The following is a 22,609-nucleotide window of genomic DNA, read 5'->3' on the forward strand; positions in this document are numbered from 1 at the left end:
AATACTAGGAAAGGAAAGAAGTTATTTAAGTTACCAGACAATGTTGTCACTAAAACAAATGGATATAAATTAGTTAGTCCATCTAGGCTGGAGTTTAGAAGCTCTCCAGCGATGAGAAGAGTAAAGTCACTGAAACAGTCTTCTAGTGAGAGTAACAGGAACAAAGCACTGTGACTGCGGGTATCACAGTAAAATGGAGCTTATTTGCTTGTGAGTTGGATAATGCAGAATTCACCTTGTTCTTGCATATACTGCAAAGGTGAGTAGAGCCACTTCGTATTTGCCTATCTGCCAGGAAGAGAAACTGTCTGAGCTGTCTTATGATGGATTTTGATAAGTTCATGAACACAGCTGTATAAGGTGCAAGGACACGTATTTGGTATCTATGAGATCCTTCACAGTGCTGAACTATTGAAATTTCTGTTAATCTATTGGTTCACAGAGAAAACATGACTTTATGGCCTTCTGGGACATGTTGACATGCTGCAAAATATTATGAATGAAAATTTAAAAAAAAAATGCTTTAAATTGTGGTAATTCTGGTCTTGCTAATTGTCCAGCCAAAACAAGGCGATGCTGTTGTATGTCTGAGGTAAGCATAAGGTATCAGTCAATCGAATATTATTAATAGGCTTTACATCATCAATCGTTTTGAACTCCTAGAAAGCCCTGCTAGGGAAACTCTGCTCTGCCTCATTCCTATTGTATTACTCAGTCAAGCTAATTGAAACTGATTTAGTTGGTTTTATTTTTACTTAGAGGTGTTTCGTTTGCATGTTCTTGGTCCTGCATGGTTTTTGTTTAGGTATATAGTATCAACATTTCTTACCAGTTCTTTAAGAATTGCAGAAATACTAATCTTTCTGTAAAAGGTCATTCTCCCAATATCCCTGTTTACATATCAATGTACCCTGCTGGTTTAAATTTCCTTCCTGCACGTGCTCATAGCAATAAAACAAGATTTGCAAAATACAGGAATAATTTATATCAACAAAGATATTGGAAACAGTCTGACATTTCAGAATCATGTTAACTGAGCTTATAACAAAGACTGGAAATAATGTTCTGTTTACTGCGGTAGATGAGAGAGGAATTTAAAAAAAAAAAAAAGAAAGAAGAAGAAGCTGGTAACAAAAAATTATAACCTGAATATAACATAAATGACCAAATCGTTTAACAAAGATATGAGTGTTTCCAAAGATTCTTAAATATGTAGCCAGGCAAAATATTGCCAAAAGGTCATAGGGGAGTTAGTACTGACCACCTTTATGCCTGCAGGTTTTAAAGTAATACCTACTCCAGAATAGCAGAATAGCCATAAGATGGCAGCACGCTGCACAAAGAGCTCCTGAAACCCTAAATCCTGTTCTTTCCCCAGAAGGAGACTGGGCCCTGTGACAGGAGGAGTGGACTGAATTCTGCGTGTCTGTAAATAGAAACCATACCGTCAATGTTCAGAATAACTTGAAAGCTTCATAAATCTAGCTGGTTTCAGTCAGTGTCTTGGCCCACTTTCTCAGTTATTAGCAGCTGTTTGGATGCTGAAGTAAACATGCTTATCTATTTTGGCTACTCTAGATTAACATTATTCAAACCCTATGTTTGAGCAAAGCACTGGAGTTCCGTACCCCTAAGTATAGCAAGGTCAACTATAACAAGTAGAGGTCTATTTTCTCTGTGTAAGACCAGAGTGGAAAAGGTACTTTTTACAAGTGATTTAGTCCCAGCCTCATAGTTTAGAATTTACATCTGGATAAATCAGGCCTGCATACATCGTGCTTACACATTCCTTCCAGCTTTTTCAAAAGCAAGGCATTTGCACCTAGCTCATTTTGCTTATTCATCACATTTCATGCTATACAGCTGCAACATGCGTGTCACAGAGCTGCCTTTAGCCCTTTGTGTAAGAGGGGAAGTAGGTAGAGTTTGCACTCAGCATTAATCTGAATGGAGGAAGCTGCAGAAAGCTCCCAGTTAAAGGGCAGAGACCTGACATCTTGTGGAGTTAAGTGCTGTGGGGTTAATGCTAATGCTCAGAGCGGTTCCAGCCACCAGCAAGGAGCTGAGGTGCTTCCTCTGGGGTCCCACCACCTCACTCTTATAGGGCAGGGAGGTGTACAATGCAACTGTGAAAATCAAACAGAAACTTAGGCCAGATTCAATAGGCTGCGTGGCATCCCTGGCATGTTTTGAGTGCTGTGGGCTGGCTGACTGTCCTGGTTGGAAACCATGTGATTTTTCCACTGGTTCCACCTGAGTCCTGGTGCAGTTGGGAGATTTGATTATTTGGCTTTGAGTGTGATAGTTTATTCAAATCTGAAAATCAAACACACCTTTCAGAGTGCTCAACCATGCAAAGGAAATTGAGGACAAAGGTTTGCTCACGCCCTCAGCTGAAACCAGCTGGGTCAGAGCTGTGGGTGAGGTGAACATGGGTTGAAAACACCCTGGGTTGTCTGCCTGCTGTTCACTGCACAGTTGGTGAGCAATTCATCCTTCTTCCTCCTCTTCCTCTCTGTTTGTTCAGAGGTAAGTTGTTGACTTGGCTCTGCCTTCATCTAAAAGCGGTGCGCTGCTCCGGAAACAAGAGGAGACCAGAGCATGAGTCATGACCTGAGTCATGGATCTGCAACAACCCACTTTGTTCAGGGCCGGAGGGAAAAAATTCCTTTCCTACGTGTGGCCATTCAGCTCATGCAACCCGCTGGAAGGAGCTGCAGACTCTGTTCATCTTCTAAAACTGCTCTCTACCGTCTGTGTAGCAGTGCTTGCAAACAAAACACGAAGAGAGTTATGAGAAGCCTTCGTCTTTTCACGCACTTGCCCACATGTTGGCAGGGGTCTGTGCCTTAACCTACACAGCAGTGTTTTGGTGCGAGTCCCGTAGCTGGGAATGAGGTTAGTACACATCCAACAGGGGCAGCTCAGCCGCTGTACATGCACGTCTTCATGTACCGCAGGCTCTGTGTCATTTATACAGGACCCAAATGCTTACAGCAGTTTCTTTGGGCTGAGGCTGTTTTCTGTTTTGAGCAATACCCGTGTTGCATGGGTGCTGTTTAACAAAGAATGATAGCAAATAGTATCAAACAACACTAATATGCATAAATCCAAATACATTTATTTATTTTGCACAGTGATTTGGTAGGTGATACTGTTGTTTTCTAAAAAAAGAAAGAAAGTAAAGTTTAGAGAAAAAATGTAAAGTTACCGATTAGTTGCATTCACCATCATTAAATTTGATGAATTTCCCCATTAAACACAAGTGTTCATTAGGGATTGTTGATGTTGATGTAGGGATTGTTGTTTCCTCTTTAAATGTTTTTGCCAGATCTCCCCAAAGTACTGCCAGCAAAGGTGGGGGCAGGACAGTCCTTCCAGTGTTGTTGCCATATTTGTGTGCAGTCTGTGCTGGATTGTCTGATATTCCCATTGCTATGTGGCTACTCAAACCACCTCTGTTTCCTTAGAGCTCAATCTAAGTTTGGAAACTTTTTCAGGCTTCCTTGCCTAGCTAATTGACAGTCATCCTCTGAAACATCTGTCGTAGTTGTTCTTTGGAACTAGGGCTGTCAGGCTGGTGAGGGATATATTTTTGGGAAGATTTTTTTCTAAAAGTGCCTTCCATTTCTGCTGGCCCAAGAGTCAGGAACCACTTGACTGTGCAGCTATAGAACAGCTTCATCTTTTTAAGATATTTTTTTTCTCACTTACTCGGTAATATTTGCATAATCTTCAGTTACCATCTTTCTGGTCAAAAGGTTTGCCCTAAGTTTTGATCTCTATCTCACTGCTTCCATTCCCACAGGACTTGGCAGATGAGGGACAGGAAGAGAGAAATGTTTTCGAAGGGCAGGAGACACTTCCCCCACCTTTGTAAATACTCACAGAACCATTTCAGCGTGTGGGACATCCAGACTTCAAATTACTCAGTATTTTTCCAGGCTTTCAGATTGAGTGTGTATGAGAAGAGTATTGAGAGTTAAGTGTTGGGTTGTGTGTGAAGCTGAGAGATCACTTACAAGAATTTCTCCTCCATGTGAATAGCTCTCCAGCTTCTAATTCAAAGAGATTTTCCTTGCTCCAAGGAGCAAGGGACATACTGATCTTTTATATTGACTGATAGGCTTTTACTGGAGCTAACATGCCGCCTCTTCCAGGCTTTGTCTAGCACAGGAGGAACTAATTGTTGATTTCTGTTGGATTGGTCTTCCTGTATGTGTAATTATGCTACACCACTTCATGCCCTGTATGCAGGAGAGGCTGGTATTTTTTCTAAAATGAAGTCATTTTTTAGATTTGAATGAGCCAATGATGAGGCATGCTTTTGTATGCAAACACTTCCCATTCTGGAACTTTTACAGACCCAATCAACAGGCTGACTTTTGGATTCAGCAAAATGGCCCAGAAAAGCCATACATTAGTAGCTTTTTCTAAAGAGGAAAAAAAAAGCCTTATTAATGAAATGCTACCTGAGGCTAATATTTTTGTTTTATTTCTTATCCCCTGTCCACATCATTAGCTTTCTTTTATTATTTTTCTGCATTCTCTATGTTTAACGTTGGCTACTCACTAATGAATTTGTTAAAGGTTGGTTGGATGACCAGCATATCTTTCTGTGCTATCTTTCACGTATTGTAAGTGCCAGGTATGGGGAAAAATGCAGTAAAGATTTTATCCTGTACAAATTTTATTACCTTTTAGAAAAGGACAGACGTGCATTGTTCAGTGCTGCCCATACTGAAAGATAAACAGCTGTATTCTGCTGGGATGTGTCATTGTAAAACCATAACCCTGATTTAAGCAAGACCAAAATTTGCTCCAAAATGAGCGTGTAGTGGCTGATAAAAACAGTAATAACTGGATTGTCTGTACTATAAACTACCATTTGTTATACCTCATTGGGCTGATGCCTCTAGTTTGAGTTAACAGAACAAGGCTGTCTTATAAACCTTTTTAAAGAAAGGGGAATCTTGCTGTCAGATCAAGCAGTGCCAGGACCTCAGAGGCCATCCTCCCCACATCAGCATGGCTATTTCTGATTGTGCTCTTCTAGCATCTGTGATAGCTAAAGCTAGTAAAACAGTACATTAATAGACAAACTTCCGGGTCAACTTATCTTTAGATATCACATAAGATGTTTAGTGACATTGCAAAACAAATCTATTATATCAGCGCCCTACCTAGGTTTTCTTGCCTTGCCCAAGATCCCCTCTTTGTAGGTGCTATCTCCCTTCCCGGACCTCTCTTATCATCCTGTGCCCCTATCGCTGAGATTGTCAGTCCCACTCCGTCCAGTCCTGTGATCTCATCGTGAGTGCTTTTAAAAGTCAAAACTAACCTTGGTTCTTCTCTCCTTATATTTTCCTTTGTGTTTTTGTGGTTGTTTTGCTGTTGTCTGTTCTTCCTCTGCTCTACAATCTGGGGAGGTCTGTTCTTAATAAATTGCAGAAACTTAGTTATTTTACTCAAGGCAAGACTTAACTCAGATTTGGCAGCCATCCCATTCAGAGGCAGGCAGTTAGCCTCCAGTCATGCTGTCCTTGCCAAGACCTATATAAAATATTACCACACAAACAAATGGAGAACTGATGCTATCAAACCGAATTTGTGAGTTTTATGTAGGTTGTATTATTCTTTCTGCACTAAAAAAGTTTGATATCTTGAATCTAAAAATAAGCCTTTACTAACTGCCAGGTGTTCAGCTGGCTGGCCCTTAACCTGGGAGACTTCTGGTGTCTTTTGGTGGCTGAAGAACCATCATCAAGTCCTTTGAGTGCAGGCTTTGAGGTGTTGTTATATTACCAGGGGCTAGTGAGAGCTGCAAAATGAACTTGTACGTTGAAAGGGCAAGCACTAGTTTTTGGAGTTCTGCAAGGCTGTAGGCATAGCAACAGTAGTACAGGACGTACACACAAATGTAAACTAAAGGCAGGGAAATAAAATGTGTTGGATGGCTCTTATAGGAGGATTTTTTTCTCTGTATTAGTAAACATTTTCAGTCAACTCCACTTCATTTTGACCTTGTGTAGTTATGGACATTGTCCTCATAGACCTCTGTCTTCACCAGCTAAGGGAACATAATTTAATTGATGCTTTTTTCATGCCACAAGAAATTGTTGTAGGTGAACACATGGCTCACAAAGGATACTCCAAGGTATAGAAAGCAGTTGAAGAAGACTTAAGAATTTACTGTTGTAAATAGAAATGTTAGGATGTGGTTCCACAAGAGTTAGCTGGGCTAAATTCAAATTATCATGCTGCCACCTTCCCTGTCAGCTCTGCCTGCCTTTCCTGTTCCCTCTCCTGAGCTGGTGCTCACACTGGGCTGGGCAGTGACACAGTTCAGGGGACCCACCCAGGGGAAGATTAGCCCCCCAGCCTTCCCCACGGAAGGTGTTTGGCTTCTAATTGGATCAGGCTGAATCAGCTCACTGCTTGTTTGGACATCAGTACTGGCAAGAGCAAAGGGGTGTGAGCAGGGCAAAGGTAGGCTTGACGTAATCCAGTTTGAGCTGCTATGAAAATACCTGTAGACTGTGTAAATACTAGTAAAATCGGATGTGCCTGGGAATATGTCCAGGCACTAGAATGAGATTCTCTGTGCTATTAAACTGTTAAAAAGCTCCCTGGCATGAATTTGACCTCTTCCAATTAACACTCCCTGCAAACAATTTCTGGGCACATTTTGGTTGCTAGAATGGTCCCAATAGGCAATTTGCAAGCATAAACTCAGGTCTTTCTGTGCCAGTTGGCCTCAATGCCCAGGAATGTTTCCAGGCATGTTGAGCTTACTAGTATAGACCTATCCCTACTGTCACATCCTGCCCCAAAATTGCAGCTACCACCAGGTTTGAAAAGGGAGGTCTAATCCTGCCAGTTCTCATGGTGAGAGCAGCCTAGTTTTTTTTACAAGCTAGCTTCCCAGCTTCAGTAGGATTCTGACTGTGGAAAAACAGGATATATTTTTTTAGGGTAGACCAGCAACACGACTGATGAAATTTTAATTTTATGCTGCAGTGTGTAAAGTCAGTTGCAAACTCTTAAGATAAGAGAGGACTTGTCCTGAACAAATTATTTTCAAAACAAACAATAGCGAAGCATAAAAGATGAGAAGAGATGAAATCTAGAAATAAGAAATTTTATTTCCTTTAATAATGCAATAATGCTGTAAGAAGGGCATATTTTGCCTTCATTCCAAGAGGTGGGGGGGAGCAAAAACTTGTTATGTTGTTGTATCCGTGCTCTACTGCCATAGAATATTTAGCCACTTACTACACAGAATTGAAGCTGGAGTGATTTTTTTTTCAAGTCAGTTGCAAAACTGGGAATACATTTATTCCTTCCTCTACATATTAAAAATTCCACAATTGCAGCATTTCCTTTCCAGTTTGCAATGTAAATAAAATAAATGTACTCTGTATCTTGAATTACCAAAGCCAGGTCCTCAATTATAACAATTGATTGCTTTTTGTTTTTTTCGCAGTTGCCTTTACAAGTTTCCCTCCACACCAGGGAATCTGAAAAAATGGGATTTTTACATCTCTCCAGGTATATTCACTTAGCAATCGTACGACCCGTCTGCCTAACACACTCTCTCAGGGAACAATTAAAGGAGTTATTTTAGAAGAGCATTTTGGAGTTCCTGTATATGCCAAAAACGCTCGCTTGGATGGCTTGCTCTAGGACCCAGAGTGACTGCAATTGACAGAAGTCTTCACCTGAATGAATTTTCCTTCTGATTGTATACCTTATAAGGAGTACAGGAAAACAAGGAAGTGATAACCATGTTCAGGTTACTTTTATGCAAAGCTTGCCGTCTTTACCTGCTCAGGTAGCTGTTGTTTTTATTTTCATTCATGTTCTGCCCTGATAGGTTTGAAGATTCCTCGCAGTCCAGTGTAGGTGACATCTTAAAACTTACACTTTGGGAATGTATGGATTTTATGATGTTCTGTCTTTCCACAGACGATAAATAATATGTTAATATTTTTTGTCACACAGCCAGCACTGAAAACGAATGGGGATTGAATTGCTTTGCCTCTTTTTCTTATTTCTGCAAAGAAATAACGATGTTCAAGGTAAGACTCCGGGGCAGTGGGATCCATTTCTAAACCATTTTTGCTTTGTTTCTTGCTTTAAGTTCATACTAAATGGCTTTCTGTCTTCTGTATTTAATCACTCCTTTCTCTTTGACGACTGGTGTTTTTTTTTTGACATACCGCTGTAGGGCAACCCTGTGAATTCATCTAAGATTTATGTGGTCATTACATAGCAGAACATGTAAAAGAGACAGGCATTTGAGCAATTGTGGTTATACTAATCAATGTCTGAACTGAGAAACTTAATACTGCATATGTGACTGAATGTTTCACCAGTACTTGCACAATAAATTAAAACCATATCATGTATCTACAGACGTTGGTGAAGCAATTTTAAGTATATACAGTGAACATACATAATTTTGTGGTTTTAGTATCTCTGGTTATGTTGGCAATGTCGTACGTGCCCTATACCAGAAACAAATATAAAGTTTTATCAAGTGCCCTTGATCAAACAAGTAGCGTGTTCTCAGTGAATGCACATCTATAAAGCATGCAAAAGTAAGTATGTTAATTGTCAGTAATTGTGTTGTTTTTCCAGAGAGTTAATATTCTACCAATAGAAACATCTTTATGAAATAATGTTATCAGTAATCCTAAATATGGCTAAATGTGTGCATTTTTCACTTCCCACATTCTCTAACTAGTCAGATTCATTATAAACCGAATGATTAAGCACATTATTAACAGTCTTTTGTCTTCTTTGATTTAAATTTAGGGACCTGTTCTCAGGAAAGCGCAGTGACTTGTGAAGATTGTGTGCTTTCCGGACCACACTGCGCTTGGTGTTTCCAAGAGGTAGATGATACAAAAAATTTCAAAGTAAAACTTGAAATGTTTGTAGTAGCTCTGAGTGATGAAGTATTGACTTAATTGGGTTAGCCTTGTGGTTTTGTAATGCATGCAGTACTTAGTGAAGCCTTTCTGAGGATCAAAAGTGGAATTCAAATATAGACTTTAAGCCGTATTATTCTTTTTTTTTTTAAACTTCCCCATCTTAGGCAGAAATAAAAGTGCTTTTAGAGGGGCTCAGGTCATCAGCCCCAGGGCTGACTCACCCAGATCACTAAGGATGAAGCATCAAGTGCCAGACCAGACTGCATCTTACATAATATTGTCATATACCAATTCAGGCAGTATAAACAGAAAGTACTTCAGTCAGTCAGTTTGCACATGCAAATGATCAATCTTATTATCAAAATTCATGTTTGCAAAATAGTTAACTATCACAATTAAAAACTTGCCAGAAATAATAGAGAAATAAAATCAGTACTTTTCATGGTAGTTTCTGATTTACACTTTTGTTGCTATTGCTAAGCAGCAAAATGATATATAGGATGGTACTAATGTGCTGCTGCATGAAGTATCTGACAAAGATCAAAAAGTACCTTCTTTTTAAAAGAAGTTTGCTAAAAATAATTTAGCAATTTGCATATAATGTTACCATGGGGGGAAAAATAATAATTAAAAAAATATATATTTTTTTCAGCAGTTTTTGTTTGTACTTAACAACCAAAACAGGTTTTACTTGAAATGAAATTTGATCACATGATTTCAACTATTGTCACATATTTTTTTAAAAAAAATCTCTGCAGGATAAAAACACATCATCTAGCTATATTTGAAATATTAGTTTACTTCTGCATGCATGTTCTAAAAAGCCAGCAATTCTAAGTGTGTAACTACCAGAGATGATATTCTCCCTGCAAAATTTTTGGAATCTTACATGATCTCTGTGTGCTGTAATCAAGAAGCAATTGGTGAGAGTCTTCTCCAGGCAAAGACATCAGACTTGGTCTGAAGCACAATAAACCGCTGCTCCCACCAGGTGTCTCAGTGTTGCTTCCAAAAAATACACAAGATCTTTGACAGTTTTCATCCATGAAGGATGAAATTTTGGTTGGAAAGGAGAGGCCAAGTTCCATTTTTAATAAGTTTAAAGTAAAATTGTTTTGCTGTGGATAGGAAGTTTCTCAGTTACTGAATTCAGAGAGTATTTGTGGTGTAATGGCTGAACCCAAGATTGCTTGCCCAAACCTGGGAGAAAAGAATGGTCCCATGCTATGGGCCTGTGACCATCAGCCAGGTATTGAGTATTTTAGTGCCAGTTCTGCCAGGCATTTCCCAGGTTTTGACCAAAAAGAGTGGTTTCCAGTTCAGGAGGCAGCTGACTGATTCTGCAGATCTAAATTCTAGACATAACTCTAGGAAATGCTAATAAGGCACAGAAGCCTCTTTGTAAAACTGACTATTAACTTCACTGCTACATGGGGATAATACCCACCTTGCAGCAGTGTTGTGGAGAAGAATGCATAACAAGTGCTTTGAAATGAGGAAAAAAAATAAACTGCAAGATATCCAAGTGATATTGATAGGCTTGTGGTTCCCTCCGTGGGGGAGAAGGTCAAGGAGGGCGCTAAGCCAGATGTGAGCAGACAAACGTGAGCACACTGGGAGCCCAACGAGTGCTGGAGAGCAAGGGGAGCTGTGGTGCTTGCTGGGCACCAGTCAGGGTAATGAGGACATTCCACCTGCCTCAGTGAATGAGTAAAATGAGCGTTGAGGAGAAAGAGTAGGTCAGAAGGAAACAAAGTGATCGGTGAACTCTAGGCACCCCACCTCCAGTTTCTCAGAAAATGTGTAGGAGTTTATTATTTGCTTTTGTGTTATTAAATATTCCACCAGCAGTTCAAACACTGTTTAGGAATTTGTGGCATAGTCCTGTAAGTGATTTCCTTAGGGAAAAAAAAGCTCACAGGGGCTTTGTGTTCCCATTCCCAGTGCTGAGAGAAGCCAAATATAAGTGGCACAATTCCCATTCCCCAACAATAGAGCAGTTTCTTCCAGGACACCAGACTGGTGTAAGTTACATTAATTATACACCTGTGCGACATGACCCATGAAGGGCAAATTTAGCTTTCTGTGCCACCTAGTTCTCTTTCTGCACTAGTCTGCACTTATTGTATAACTTGCACCTTTTGTTTCTGGTTCCCCTGCATTGCATTGACCTTTTGTCAGCCAGGTGCTGGTGGTCAGTCAGTAAATACATTTAACTCATCCATTCCTTTTCCTGTTTGCTTTAGAATTACACCGACTCAGCTGGAATTCATGGGAGGTGTGATACCCCAGAAAACCTTTTATCAAAAGGATGCCAGTTGAATTTCATTGAATTTCCCATTTCAGAAGTGGAAATTCACAGAAACAAGCCACTAACTATATCAACCCAGAAGAACAATTCCGATGTCACGCAGATTTCTCCTCAAAAATTAACTCTCAAACTGCGACCAGGTAAATCACTCAGTTCATAAATACAAGATTTATTTTTTTCTGCTGATGTGATATACTGAGATACTGTGATATACTCAGACTGAATGGTGTAAAAAAAAATCTTGATAAAATACAAAATACCTGTGTTGAGTCCAAAATTATCTGTCATTTGACTCATCAAATGAAATCTATGTTCGGTTGAGTTCAAAATCCTTCAGAAGTGCTGGGTATATCATAAAAGTAAGGATTTAATTTTTAGTTCATCTATTCTCTGTCAATTAAGGTGGCTTTGAGAGAATGGAAAGCCCCATACCTCTCCAGCCCTGTTTTTGTTGCCTCTCCCTCTGCAGGTCTGGCAAATAGCATATATGCAGTATAAAAATCTTGCCTTGAGGATTTACAAGGTACTAGCGACATTTATGGAAGTACTCCAGACCTACTCTGGGGTCCGTGAGATGTGAATTTTTCATGGAGAAAATTTGGAATAAAGAAACATACGAAACATCCAGTTAGGTCATACTATGCAATTAAGATTGCATGTTGCAATTGTGTTGCAATTGAGAATAAAACCTGGGGTATGCTCTGTTTTTCTTTGGTTTTCTAACATACATGGCGTGTTCCATAAGTGCTACCTTCAGTTTTAATTAGCTTCCTATCTGAATTTTTCTGCATACTGCCCAAAAGATGTTCTTATATTTTATATTACAGCAATCAGTTGTAGTCCATGGCTACGGCCTTACTAAAGAACAGTTTAGAAAAAACACTAGAACAGCTTTAATTTTTCGGACAATCAATTTGAGATTTTTGTTGCCAGGGAATTATTTTCTGAATTGTACTGATGATTTCAAATGCTAAATAATTTTCAATATATATATAAGTTTATGAACGAACTGACACTGTTCTTAACTTCTACCTAGAAGTACTAAGATGTATCCCATTTTCCCATGACCTTCACAGGACATGAAGAAACAATACAGATCAAGGTTCGCCAAAGTGAAGATTATCCAATTGATCTCTATTACCTCATGGATCTATCAGCTTCCATGGATGATGATTTGAATACAATAAAAGAGTTAGGCTCAACTCTTTCCAAAGAAATGTCAAAGCTGACAAGCAACTTCAGGCTGGGTTTTGGATCTTTTGTTGAAAAACCAGTTTCACCATTTATCAAAACTACAGCTGAAGAAATAAACAACCCTTGCAGGTAGGCAGGGAAAGTACCTGCATCTGTTTGCATTCCAACATTAAGTCATAATATTAATCTTGAGGGTAAAATCCAATTTAACAGCCTCACTGGAATCTCTTCTCTATTCTAGGAGTAACTGAGTCAGTTTGGGAAGCAAGATTTGATTCTTTTAGTTTCACGCTCTGAAACTGTTGCGTCTTATGTTATTTAAAGAGAGGAATTTGAATAAGCAAATAATAATTGATTAGCAAATAGGTATTCTACATATATGTATATATATATATGTATATATATATGTGTGTATACATATATAAAAGATTTTTATGACACTGCTATCCTAAATGGATTCACGCTAATACCCAACACAGAATAGCAGTTTCATTCATTTACCTGTCAACATTGTTTTCCTGTTTTTGTGTGTGTGTTTTAACTTGAGGCCTAGCAGTATCCTCTAAACCTGTGCTCCAGTCCTTTCTACAAGGAGGAGAAGATGGCTCTTCAGCCTTCACTGCTCTGCAGTCTGAAGCAGGAATGGAGAAGCCTGATGGTATTTTCTAAATGTCATTAAGGGACTACAGATCCTAAGTGCTTCTGAGTATGAAAACAAAATGTGGCAGGGAGCACTGGCTAAATTACTCTGCTTTAGGTGGCATTTCCTATTCTTTATGCAGGCTTGTGTGCAACCCAACTGAGTGTATCTGTGCTCTGTGATTCTCTTATGCTTTTCACTGGACTTATCTCAGACACAGAAGAGAGATGCATAACCAAAAACTAATCCAGACAGGCCTGCAAAGTAGCCATTGTAGTGATTTTCTCTCTGCGTCATCCATAAACTGTCTCATTTCTTATGCAGAAGTGTACCATATGAGTGCTTACCCACCTTTGGATACAAACATGTTTTGTCACTAACAAATGATGCTGAAAGATTCAATGAAATTGTGAAAGGACAGAGAATCTCTGCTAATATAGATACTCCAGAGGGAGGATTTGATGCAATTATGCAGGCAGCTGTTTGCAAGGTAATTGAAAACTGTAGGTATGATATCAGTTATTCTGTATGTTTCCACTTCCACTACTGTGTGTGTGGTTATATATCAAATAAGCAGACCATTATTTTTCAAGATTTTTTTAATGCAGTCCAAGAGCCTCATTAGGTTTGTGTGAAAATACTTTTGGCTGTATCATGTTAAACATGCATATTGCAATATTTTAGTTATTTCTTTTTAATTGCCAGGGATAATTATTGGGTCTGTTTTCTTGATTGTTTTTTCTTTAAATATTTTTGATTAACTATGTTTAGAGTAGTAAGCAGATTGAATTGAACATGGCCAGCACATTTTAATAAACATGAGAATGGGAATACGAAATGTTAGCCAAACAATAGAATGAACACCAACATCTCTTTCAAGATAATGACACTCAGTCTTACAAGAGATGATGTGACGTTTTTGATATACCTTTTAAGATGTTTCCCTTCATTTGTTTTGAGATGCCATTCTCTAAATCTTTTGATGCTTTTCTATTTGTGAGTATCATACAGCCTGCTAAACTAATGTATTTTAAATGACAGGAAAAAATTGGATGGAGGAATGATTCTCTGCATTTGCTGGTGTTTGTGAGTGATGCTGATTCCCACTTCGGGATGGACAGTAAGCTGGCAGGGATTGTTATTCCTAATGATGGAAACTGTCATTTGGACCACAACAATGAATATTCCATGTCAACTGTTCTGGTAATTTGCTATGAACTTTGTATAACTCTTGCATTCTGTAAAAATTAAAGATAAATTTAAATAAGCAAATTTGAAAGCTAGTGAAAGTATACCTTTACCACTGAAGTTTGTAAAAGTTGTGGAATCCAGACATTTGCCATTATCTATTTTATTACTAGTTGCAAATTCTTGTAAAAAGAGAACGATTTGTATGGAATTATGATAGATTATAACTGTGAAAGAAAAAAAGCATATATCTTATTCCTGATAACCTGGAAAACATGTGGGACGGGACTGACTAGTATTTCCTCATACAGGGAATTTTGTCATACTCATTAATCTTGTTCCCTGTAAGGGTGTGAATTCAGGAGTTCAGAAAGCTTTAGGACACTGTTCATGTGGGAAAATTTCCCAGCTTAAGATGCAGTGACCAAAACTAGTACAAATTCCAATTTCCTTTGGCACAGTGTTGTTATTCAGACTGTATCACAGATGCTACTGAACCCAGTGTCCCAGTGTGGAGGTCAACACTGTACTTTTCTCAAAGGAGCTTTCTTAAAATCAAGGCAAGGAAATTACATACACTTCTATTTTGTATACATCTATTGCCCAACTATAGTTTATTTTATGCTGATAATATAGTATTAATTATGTTCAGTTGACTGTGTTTTATGGGAGATAATTAGCAACTGGATGGACGTGAAAAATGCATTGATGTGGTTCTCTTCTCTTTGTTTTCAGGAGTATCCCACAATTGGACAATTAATTGACAAACTTGTGCAAAACAATGTTTTATTAATTTTTGCAGTAACAAATGAACAAGTTCACATATATGAGGTGAGGAAACTAAAATGTTCAGTTCTTTAGTATTTGCTTTAAGGTTCACTGTTTTTCATAGCTAATATAATAATTTCAGTATTAAGGATCCAATTCTGCAAGGTATTGATGTAATAAAAATATCTAGGAAATTACATATTAGAGGCATAGAAAGGCTCTTTTACTTGGAAAATGCTTCTTCACATACTGATTTTGAAGTTCTTATGTAACTTTCAAATTGGATTTCAAGTTGAATCACACTGCAATTTTTGAGTCGATAGACAAGGACTGTCAAACTAAGCATTTCTAAAGTATTCAGTGTAATCAGTATGATCAACCTTTTGTATTTTGTGAGGCTAGGTAAGGACAGTTGAGCCTGTTAATCCTTTTATAAAACAAGAATGTATTCTGAAAGTGAGAATCTTCATGTTCAACTCTGAGATAATTCTTTCTTTCAGCTGACCTGAGAGTTTTATTTATTTTTCTTTCAGTACACACCAGTACTGTTTTCTATTTTCCTATTTTCTGTCCTCTCTGTGGCCCAGAGAAGGCCCTCAGTGCTTCTGTGACTGGTTCCAGTTGTAGAGGTGTCTTGAATAAGGATAATACTCCAGGTGTTGGACAAAAGTTATAAGAGTGAGATCTTTCACAAACTGATTCTCAGATTATAACCTTAGCAATGGAGGAAGCACTCTTCATCTTGGAGCATTTTTAAAAAATATATTGAATTCTGAGCTGAAGAGTGAAAATTCAAATCAATAATAGTAGAAGGCAATCACTTTCAAATTTAGTGGGATTCTACAATCATAGTGTAGCATAGTTAAAATTTGTGCATTAAGAAATTTTTACTAAATCTTATTGTTCAACCATTTGTTAATAGGGGCCCAATTTATGACAAGTGAAATATTTACACTAATTTCAATAGGCACTGAACAACTAAGGGCTGTTCTAGAAAGTAGTTTGGAAGTATCTTTGATTTACAGAGCCTTATTTTGTCCAAAGAAACTTTTCTTTTACTGATGGCATTATATTTTCCCTTGAAAATTGCTGGTGGTCACCCTTAGAGTTGGCCAACAGTGTTCTTATCAGGGGGTTTCTATTTCAGTATCCCTGCGTCAGTGTTATTCCAGTATCTGTTATCAAGTGGCACCCTTTGTTCACTGGGAACACTAAACAAAGATTTATACCTTACAAAAAAAAAATGCAAGTCATTGTTAAAGCAACTGTAGAATTTTTTGTTCTTGTTACTTTCTTTCTTAGAAAAGAAAAAAGCTACTAGCTATCTCCTATCTTGTAGGGTATATAGGAATCCCATTGAATATATTCTATCTGCTACTTTCATCTTTTCAGTATTGCTTTCTGTCACTTAATTGGATTTCTGTAGTTGGTATGCTCTGCTTTCTATTCTGTAGATGTAAAAAATCTGACAAAGCAAATACAAAAATCAAGTCTCACAGTGCCATTTAAAAAAAAAAAAGCATACTTTCAAGGGTGTATGTAGGACATGCAAACGGGACTCTAGTGTCATGTTTTCATCTGCATGATTCAAATTTATAAATGTAAACATGCAGTCATCTGTGTTTAAGAGTGCAAAAAGAATAAAGCAAGGCAATAAGATCTATTCTTGTGTTAAGGCCAGTGTTCATATAACCTGGAAGAGCTGGGAGAGGAGACTAAACTGGCACTTGGGTGTCACCATTAAACCCCTCTTGTTTTTTTTTTTTTTTTTTTTTTTTTTTTAAAGCCCCAGTGATGGAGATTCTGCAGTTTCCCATATTCTCCCGTATTAAAAAAACCCTCCCAAGCTTAATTATCGTTTGAGGTAGAAAACTTCTCCCCAGATATTTTATCTAAAATCTACTTGAACTCAGCATCTAATTATATCAGACCCAAAATTGACTGCTCTTATTTATAATTCAGTTATTTGGGGACAAATGTGCATTAAAACGACTGTGAGGACTTTGAAAGCATCTTTTTAAATAGACTTGATAGATTCCAGTAGTCTTAAGTGCAGTGTTCAGACTGGAAAATATATATTTTATATTTCTAGCCCTGTGTAATCTCCAGCAGTTTAGCCCAAAATAATTTGGTCATTGAATATTCTCGATCCTCTTCAACTGAATTTTCAGTTTATACACTTAAATGTGTACATATTACCTAACACAAAAATATTATGGATTGCATGAGCACAAAATATATATCCCTGTAATACAGCTGGTTTTAGTTTTGATCCTCCCATACGACCATACAGCTACTTCCCTTAAAAAAAAGGGGGAAGTTTTAGGTCTGATGCTCTCCCTGTCAAGTTTGTCATGTTTTGCCTGATCACAAGAACTTTAAAAGCAGTCATGTGGAAACATTTGTAAAGCCACTCAAAATTAAATGCAAGAGAGTGGAGGAAGGTCCTTATGCTGAGCCCTGATCATTTGAGATTTTATTTATAAGAAAAGATTTTAAAAACAAAATGTATATTCCTTTAAAATATATTCACATCTAATGTTTCATATCATTAGTTTCAACTGAGTCTTACCAAAGAAGCAAGGAATATACTTATTTTTTTAAAACTATTCACTTAGAAAGTGTCTGTGAATATTGCAATTACAGTGATATTTTGAACTGTAAATCCTATTTTGGTACAAAAGAAAACACTAGTCTTCAAGGTTTCATCAAGTAATTATTATTATTGATATTATTTGTTTTCAAGCAGAATTCTTTAAAAATTATTCAAACTAGTTGAGCGAAAAGGTTATCTCTTTAATCCTAACAAAGAGCACTGCTTAAAAAAGCAGGAATTACTCTTTTTTGAAAAAATATTTATTTTTATATCACAGAAGAATACAGCTTGAAAATTGACTTATTTCAGATTGTATTTCAATGCTGAAAATTGAATTAAAAATATTAGTCTCCAAACTTACTCAGAATTTCAAATGTTTTTTTTTTTTAATAAATTTGGCATGACACTTTATGCTGAAAATCCTTCTGTCATTGACACTGCTAAAAGTTAAACATAGCCCTACTGAACTAAAACATATAATTCTCAAATTGCATTAACATGAATGAGAGAATCTCTAGAAAAATGCAGGTCATCTTTTGATGAATATTTGCCTGAAGACTAAATTCAATGGCATCCTCTGGATAGTTTTGTGGTGGTAGCACTCCAAAAGCATCAGTATGTCTCATCCTCTTAATGGTTATTAGAAATTTTGCTAAAAAGTAGGGTTTAACCAACGAGCTGGAGGTTCACACTTAGACTGGGAATGCACCATCATCTTTGTATTAGTATGCAGTGAATTTTTCTTCAAAGAGGAGATAAAGTCTTCAGAACAGGATATCCCCGCTGTTTGGTTAGCATTCCACAGATTAAAGGATGCTAGACTTTAAATTCCAAGTCTATTGTCTTTTTTTATAATTGGCTCTTGGAAGGTCCACATTTACAAAATGGAGACTTTCAGTATTCTCAGAATACTTGAGAGAGCACTACTCACAAGAGGAGGCAGGAATGCAAAGTCACCAGCTGTAACATAAAATGTAGTTAATCCCACTGATTTACAATAGCACTTGAGAAATCTAACGAATGATAAGTATTCCATACATAATGTATAAAGTAATCACAGTGCTTTTGGAGATTGAAGTATAGGGCGATATAAGTGTATCAAATTATCCATGTTTATTAATAGTTATCTGGAATTTTTTAAATTAACAGCATTGATATTATGATAAATTACAGATGAAAACGAATGCTACAATGTGTGCTTTTAACTATGACCATCTACTATTCTCAAAAGGCATAGGTACAAACAGGTGAAATTCATGTAGTTAACAATCAGGCAAGATAAATTTTAATCAAGCATATTTAAAGTCTGTCTGCTAGATGTCATTTTAGTGTCACAATACTGTTTAATAAAAAAAAAAAAGAAAAAGAAAACTTACCACTGAAATAAATTCTTAAATTGGCACTATATTATTAACATAAAGTCAACATACAATCAGTCATAGCGCCTGATCACTGGAAAATGTGTGGGGTGTTACAGCAATCAGAAACCAGCAGCAGTTTTTTAAGGGCCTTTGTTTGAAGTTCTTGTAACCCTCAGTTGAAACTTCTTAACTTTTGTGTGTTTGCTAACAAGATTCCAAGATTCTCAGTTTCTTGCAAGGACAAAAAAATTGACTGCTGTCATTGAATGTAGGGTTCAAGACTCAAATGTTACAGCAACAGTTGAGCAGCTGAATCTCTTTGTTTGTTTAATTTTTTTTTTTTTAAAGAAAATCACAATGGTTGAAAGAACCATTCTATCAACAGTTGAGAATTTAAAATTTAGAATTTTTCATTCTAAATTTTAAAAAATATAGCTAGAAAATACTACAGCATCAAACTTCCAAGCACACTTAGCAGTTCCTGTCCCACTGTCAGTGAAACTAGCACTTATCAATAGGATTTTTACTGATATTACAAGTGTGTTATTGAGTCAGCAAGAGTCCTTGAAAATGTGACTATTATTTATTTCAGTTGCCTCCGAGGTATTTCATTCTTTTTCAGATGATAGCTCCTTGTCACCTACGTTATCATCTAGTCTTTTTTCATGTTTAATTTTTTTCATTTTTTCATGTTTTCAGAACTATGCAAAGCTTATTCCTGGAGCTACTGTTGGACGACTGCAGAAGGATTCTGGAAATATTCTTCAGTTGATAATTGCTGCATATCAGGTAAGGTGTTTATAATGTGTTTTCTTCCTGCATGTCTGTATTTTCAAAGTCAGATTGCAGTTTGGTAAATACAAGCGTCTTTGATTTTTTTTGATTTTTTTTTTCTGCACTGATTACAAGAACATATTTTTTTGTGCTTAGTTGTTGACCTTTCCTGTAAGGATTTTGTAAAGATTTCCTGTAAAGATTTTGTTCACCCTCAGGACTAAGTGAGCACAGAAACAGTAGTTTTACTTGTAAAACTTTAACTTGTTACACTATTGAAATGCTTAGTTAACCAAATTAAATTTTGACTTTCTAAGCTACAGACTGAATGCTTTGGCAACGTTCACTCTGTAGATTAGAAAGTCAAAATTACCATTTATAAATTGTTGTTAAAAATCAGGATTTAGAGCCACAACAGTAAGACATCAGTCATGCAATTCACTATTAACTTCTGTTAACTGTTAGCTATCAAACCGTCACCAGGCAAAGAAAATGGGACACTACATGTAACTAGCACTTGCTTTTGCTATGCAGTGCACTACGGAGAGTGACTGAGAGGTGGTAGCAGGTAGCATGGCATAGGCAGTTTTGTAGCGGTGCTTTGCTGAAAAGCTTCTTTTATAGGTTTATTATGGATTCTGCATGCTTTAGTTGGGTTTATTTCTAAAGTACGTTAAATCTCCATTAACCAGTGATATCACAATCACTTAAGGTTGAGTGTTCTGTTACTTAGAACTATATCCATATAGTTTATAGTTTTCCAAACAGAATTCCCATAAATTTCTGTCACTCCTTACTTGTGCTGGAATGCTAAACTCACATTAGTATGTCATCTGTCTTGCCTTTCTCATAGTCCTCTATTTCATGCTTACTCTAAAGCCTTCTTTAATATAGGAATGCAGGTCTTCCAGTTCAATACTTCTGCAGTGACACAGTTCTCTTCCTATCAGTAACTGTCACTGGAGTGTAGATCCAATAGTTCTGCAGGAATATGTGGGAGAAGAAAGCACTAGTCTGTGATCAGTGTTGTTTTCTGCGTTAGCAATTTGATGCTGCCCCTGTGAGGCTGTTCTGAGGTTTTTAAAAAGCAGAACATAGGAGACAAGAGAAGACTTGAATGTGTTTGTTTGTTTAGATAATACCAAGAAAGACTGTAAAGATGACAGGAACATAAACATAGGGCTGCTCTTCAGAGTTGCATTTGTATAATGCATCCTGGCTGCCTGGCTCTCTTCTTTCAGAGGAATATTTTTTAGACAGTTTTACAGGTTTTTACACAGATATATACATTTACTTGTATGATGATATGCCACAGATCTCTCTCTTCACTCTCACCCTCCTTTTCATTAAAAACCTGCTCTAACAGTTAGCTGTAATGAAAAATAACTCATTGCAAAAAACATTTTCTGTTTCTTTCCCTGTTGAGTTTTCTTTTCTTTTTTCCTTTCTTTAAAAAAATTTGTTTGTTTGTTTGTTTTTCTGTCTGATGTTCCTCCTCTGATCTGCAGCATAAGACCATCATTATTATGCCCCAAAATTATTTTGGTACTGATGACAGAAAAGCAAAGCAAACCAAATTCTTTTAAGTCTTTTAAGAGCAGTGAAATTGCTTGGTTATGATTTTAAAATGAAATATAAAATACCAGAAGACTCTCTATCACATGTAAAATTAGATAAGTGAAGAACTTTAAAGTTGATCTTGGAAGTCTATTAATTGTAACAAGTATGAGGGGAAACTTTTGCACAAGTAAAGTTACCTCTAAACGTCCAGTAGCACCAGAATTTCGCTTCTGGAGTCTAACATTATATTAGTCACATCTGCCTCCTCTCAGGATTTCTTCAGGGTGATACTCTAACTTATAGACAGAGGTTACTACATTTAATAGCTGAAATACTTTTTCTTTTTTTTTTGGCCAGTGAGTAATGGAAAAATGTAAATAATTGTCCCAGTGTTGTGTCCTGGAGACTTTGTTGTAACGTTGTGTAAAGTGCAGAACAGTGCTTCCTCTAATTGTATTTTTATGGTCTCTTCTGTCTTGCTAGAAGCTGGGAAGATATATATCTATATATAGATATGAGACAAGATAGATATCTATCTTGCCTCTTTCCTTTAGCGTCTGCTCATGTATGCTATGTTTTTTTTCTACTTCCCTGTTTGAACCTAATGATATTTTCTGTCTCCAACACCTCCTGCGGCAAAAAGGAGTTCAGTTGCTTGCTCCCAAGTTCAGCCAAGCTGTGGGCAGGGTCTGGAGGAGGTTATGAGCTCGATGCTTGGTCCTCTCCAGTCATGGCAGGAAGGCAGCTGCAGGAGCTGTGCTCTTACCTTCAGGTCATAGCTCATCCTGTCCTAGAGCAGGTACTGGACCATCCACCAGAGTTGCTCATAGATTCTTGAAGTCCCATATAGGTTTCAAAGTGTACAAACTGTACAAGTAGCAACAAGTCACACTTTCAAAAATTCCCAGAGCCCATTTTATTGCACTTAACCTTAAAGGTTAACAACCTTGTTGCTTCATGATTGGAAGTTTTCCAGGCAGGAAACACTGAAAAACACTGTATTTGACATAAGTGAAGATATCTGAATTTTTGGAGTGGGAAATGGGAAATGAGGGTAGACCTATGGTTAAAAATTACATGTGGAACAGAAAATCTAATTCCAATTTTGTCACAGACCTTTTATGATACTCCTAGAAGTGTAATTTGATTCCCGGTATTTCTGTTTCTTTAACTGCAAAAAAGGAATAAATAACTATTTGCCCCAGAAGAGTAGTGTTAGGCTAAATCTTTTAACAGTTTTAAAGTGCTTTAGAGTCTTTGCTATACAAGCACAAGGTT

At 37.2% G+C, this 22,609-nt stretch overlaps 1 protein-coding gene across 6 annotated transcripts in view; it reads left to right on the forward strand.

The window, feature by feature from the left end:
• ITGB6 (integrin subunit beta 6) overlaps nt 1-22,609 on the forward strand; it is a 56,627-nt gene that overhangs the window by 14,980 nt on the left and 19,038 nt on the right. For 3 of the 6 annotated variants that reach the window (XR_005821110.1, XM_040561798.1, XM_040561800.1), the window contains exons 2-10: nt 7,487-7,551; nt 8,005-8,081; nt 8,821-8,900; nt 11,186-11,390; nt 12,327-12,573; nt 13,409-13,574; nt 14,126-14,287; nt 15,008-15,103; nt 19,697-19,786. Coding sequence is in view for 5 of the 6 variants with exons in the window: in XM_040561798.1 (XP_040417732.1) it covers nt 8,021-8,081; nt 8,821-8,900; nt 11,186-11,390; nt 12,327-12,573; nt 13,409-13,574; nt 14,126-14,287; nt 15,008-15,103; nt 19,697-19,786 (1,107 nt within the window). In the remaining variant the exon portion in view is untranslated. Of the gene's footprint in view, nt 1-7,486; nt 7,552-7,788; nt 7,902-8,004; nt 8,082-8,820; nt 8,901-11,185; nt 11,391-12,326; nt 12,574-13,408; nt 13,575-14,125; nt 14,288-15,007; nt 15,104-19,696; nt 19,787-22,609 lie in introns of those variants that run through there. The other 3 variants (XM_040561799.1, XM_040561801.1, XM_040561802.1) reach the window with 3 other exon arrangements.

This window comes from Cygnus olor, chromosome 6 (genome assembly GCF_009769625.2).
Source record: "Cygnus olor isolate bCygOlo1 chromosome 6, bCygOlo1.pri.v2, whole genome shotgun sequence".
NCBI classification, from domain to species: Eukaryota; Metazoa; Chordata; class Aves; order Anseriformes; family Anatidae; genus Cygnus; species Cygnus olor.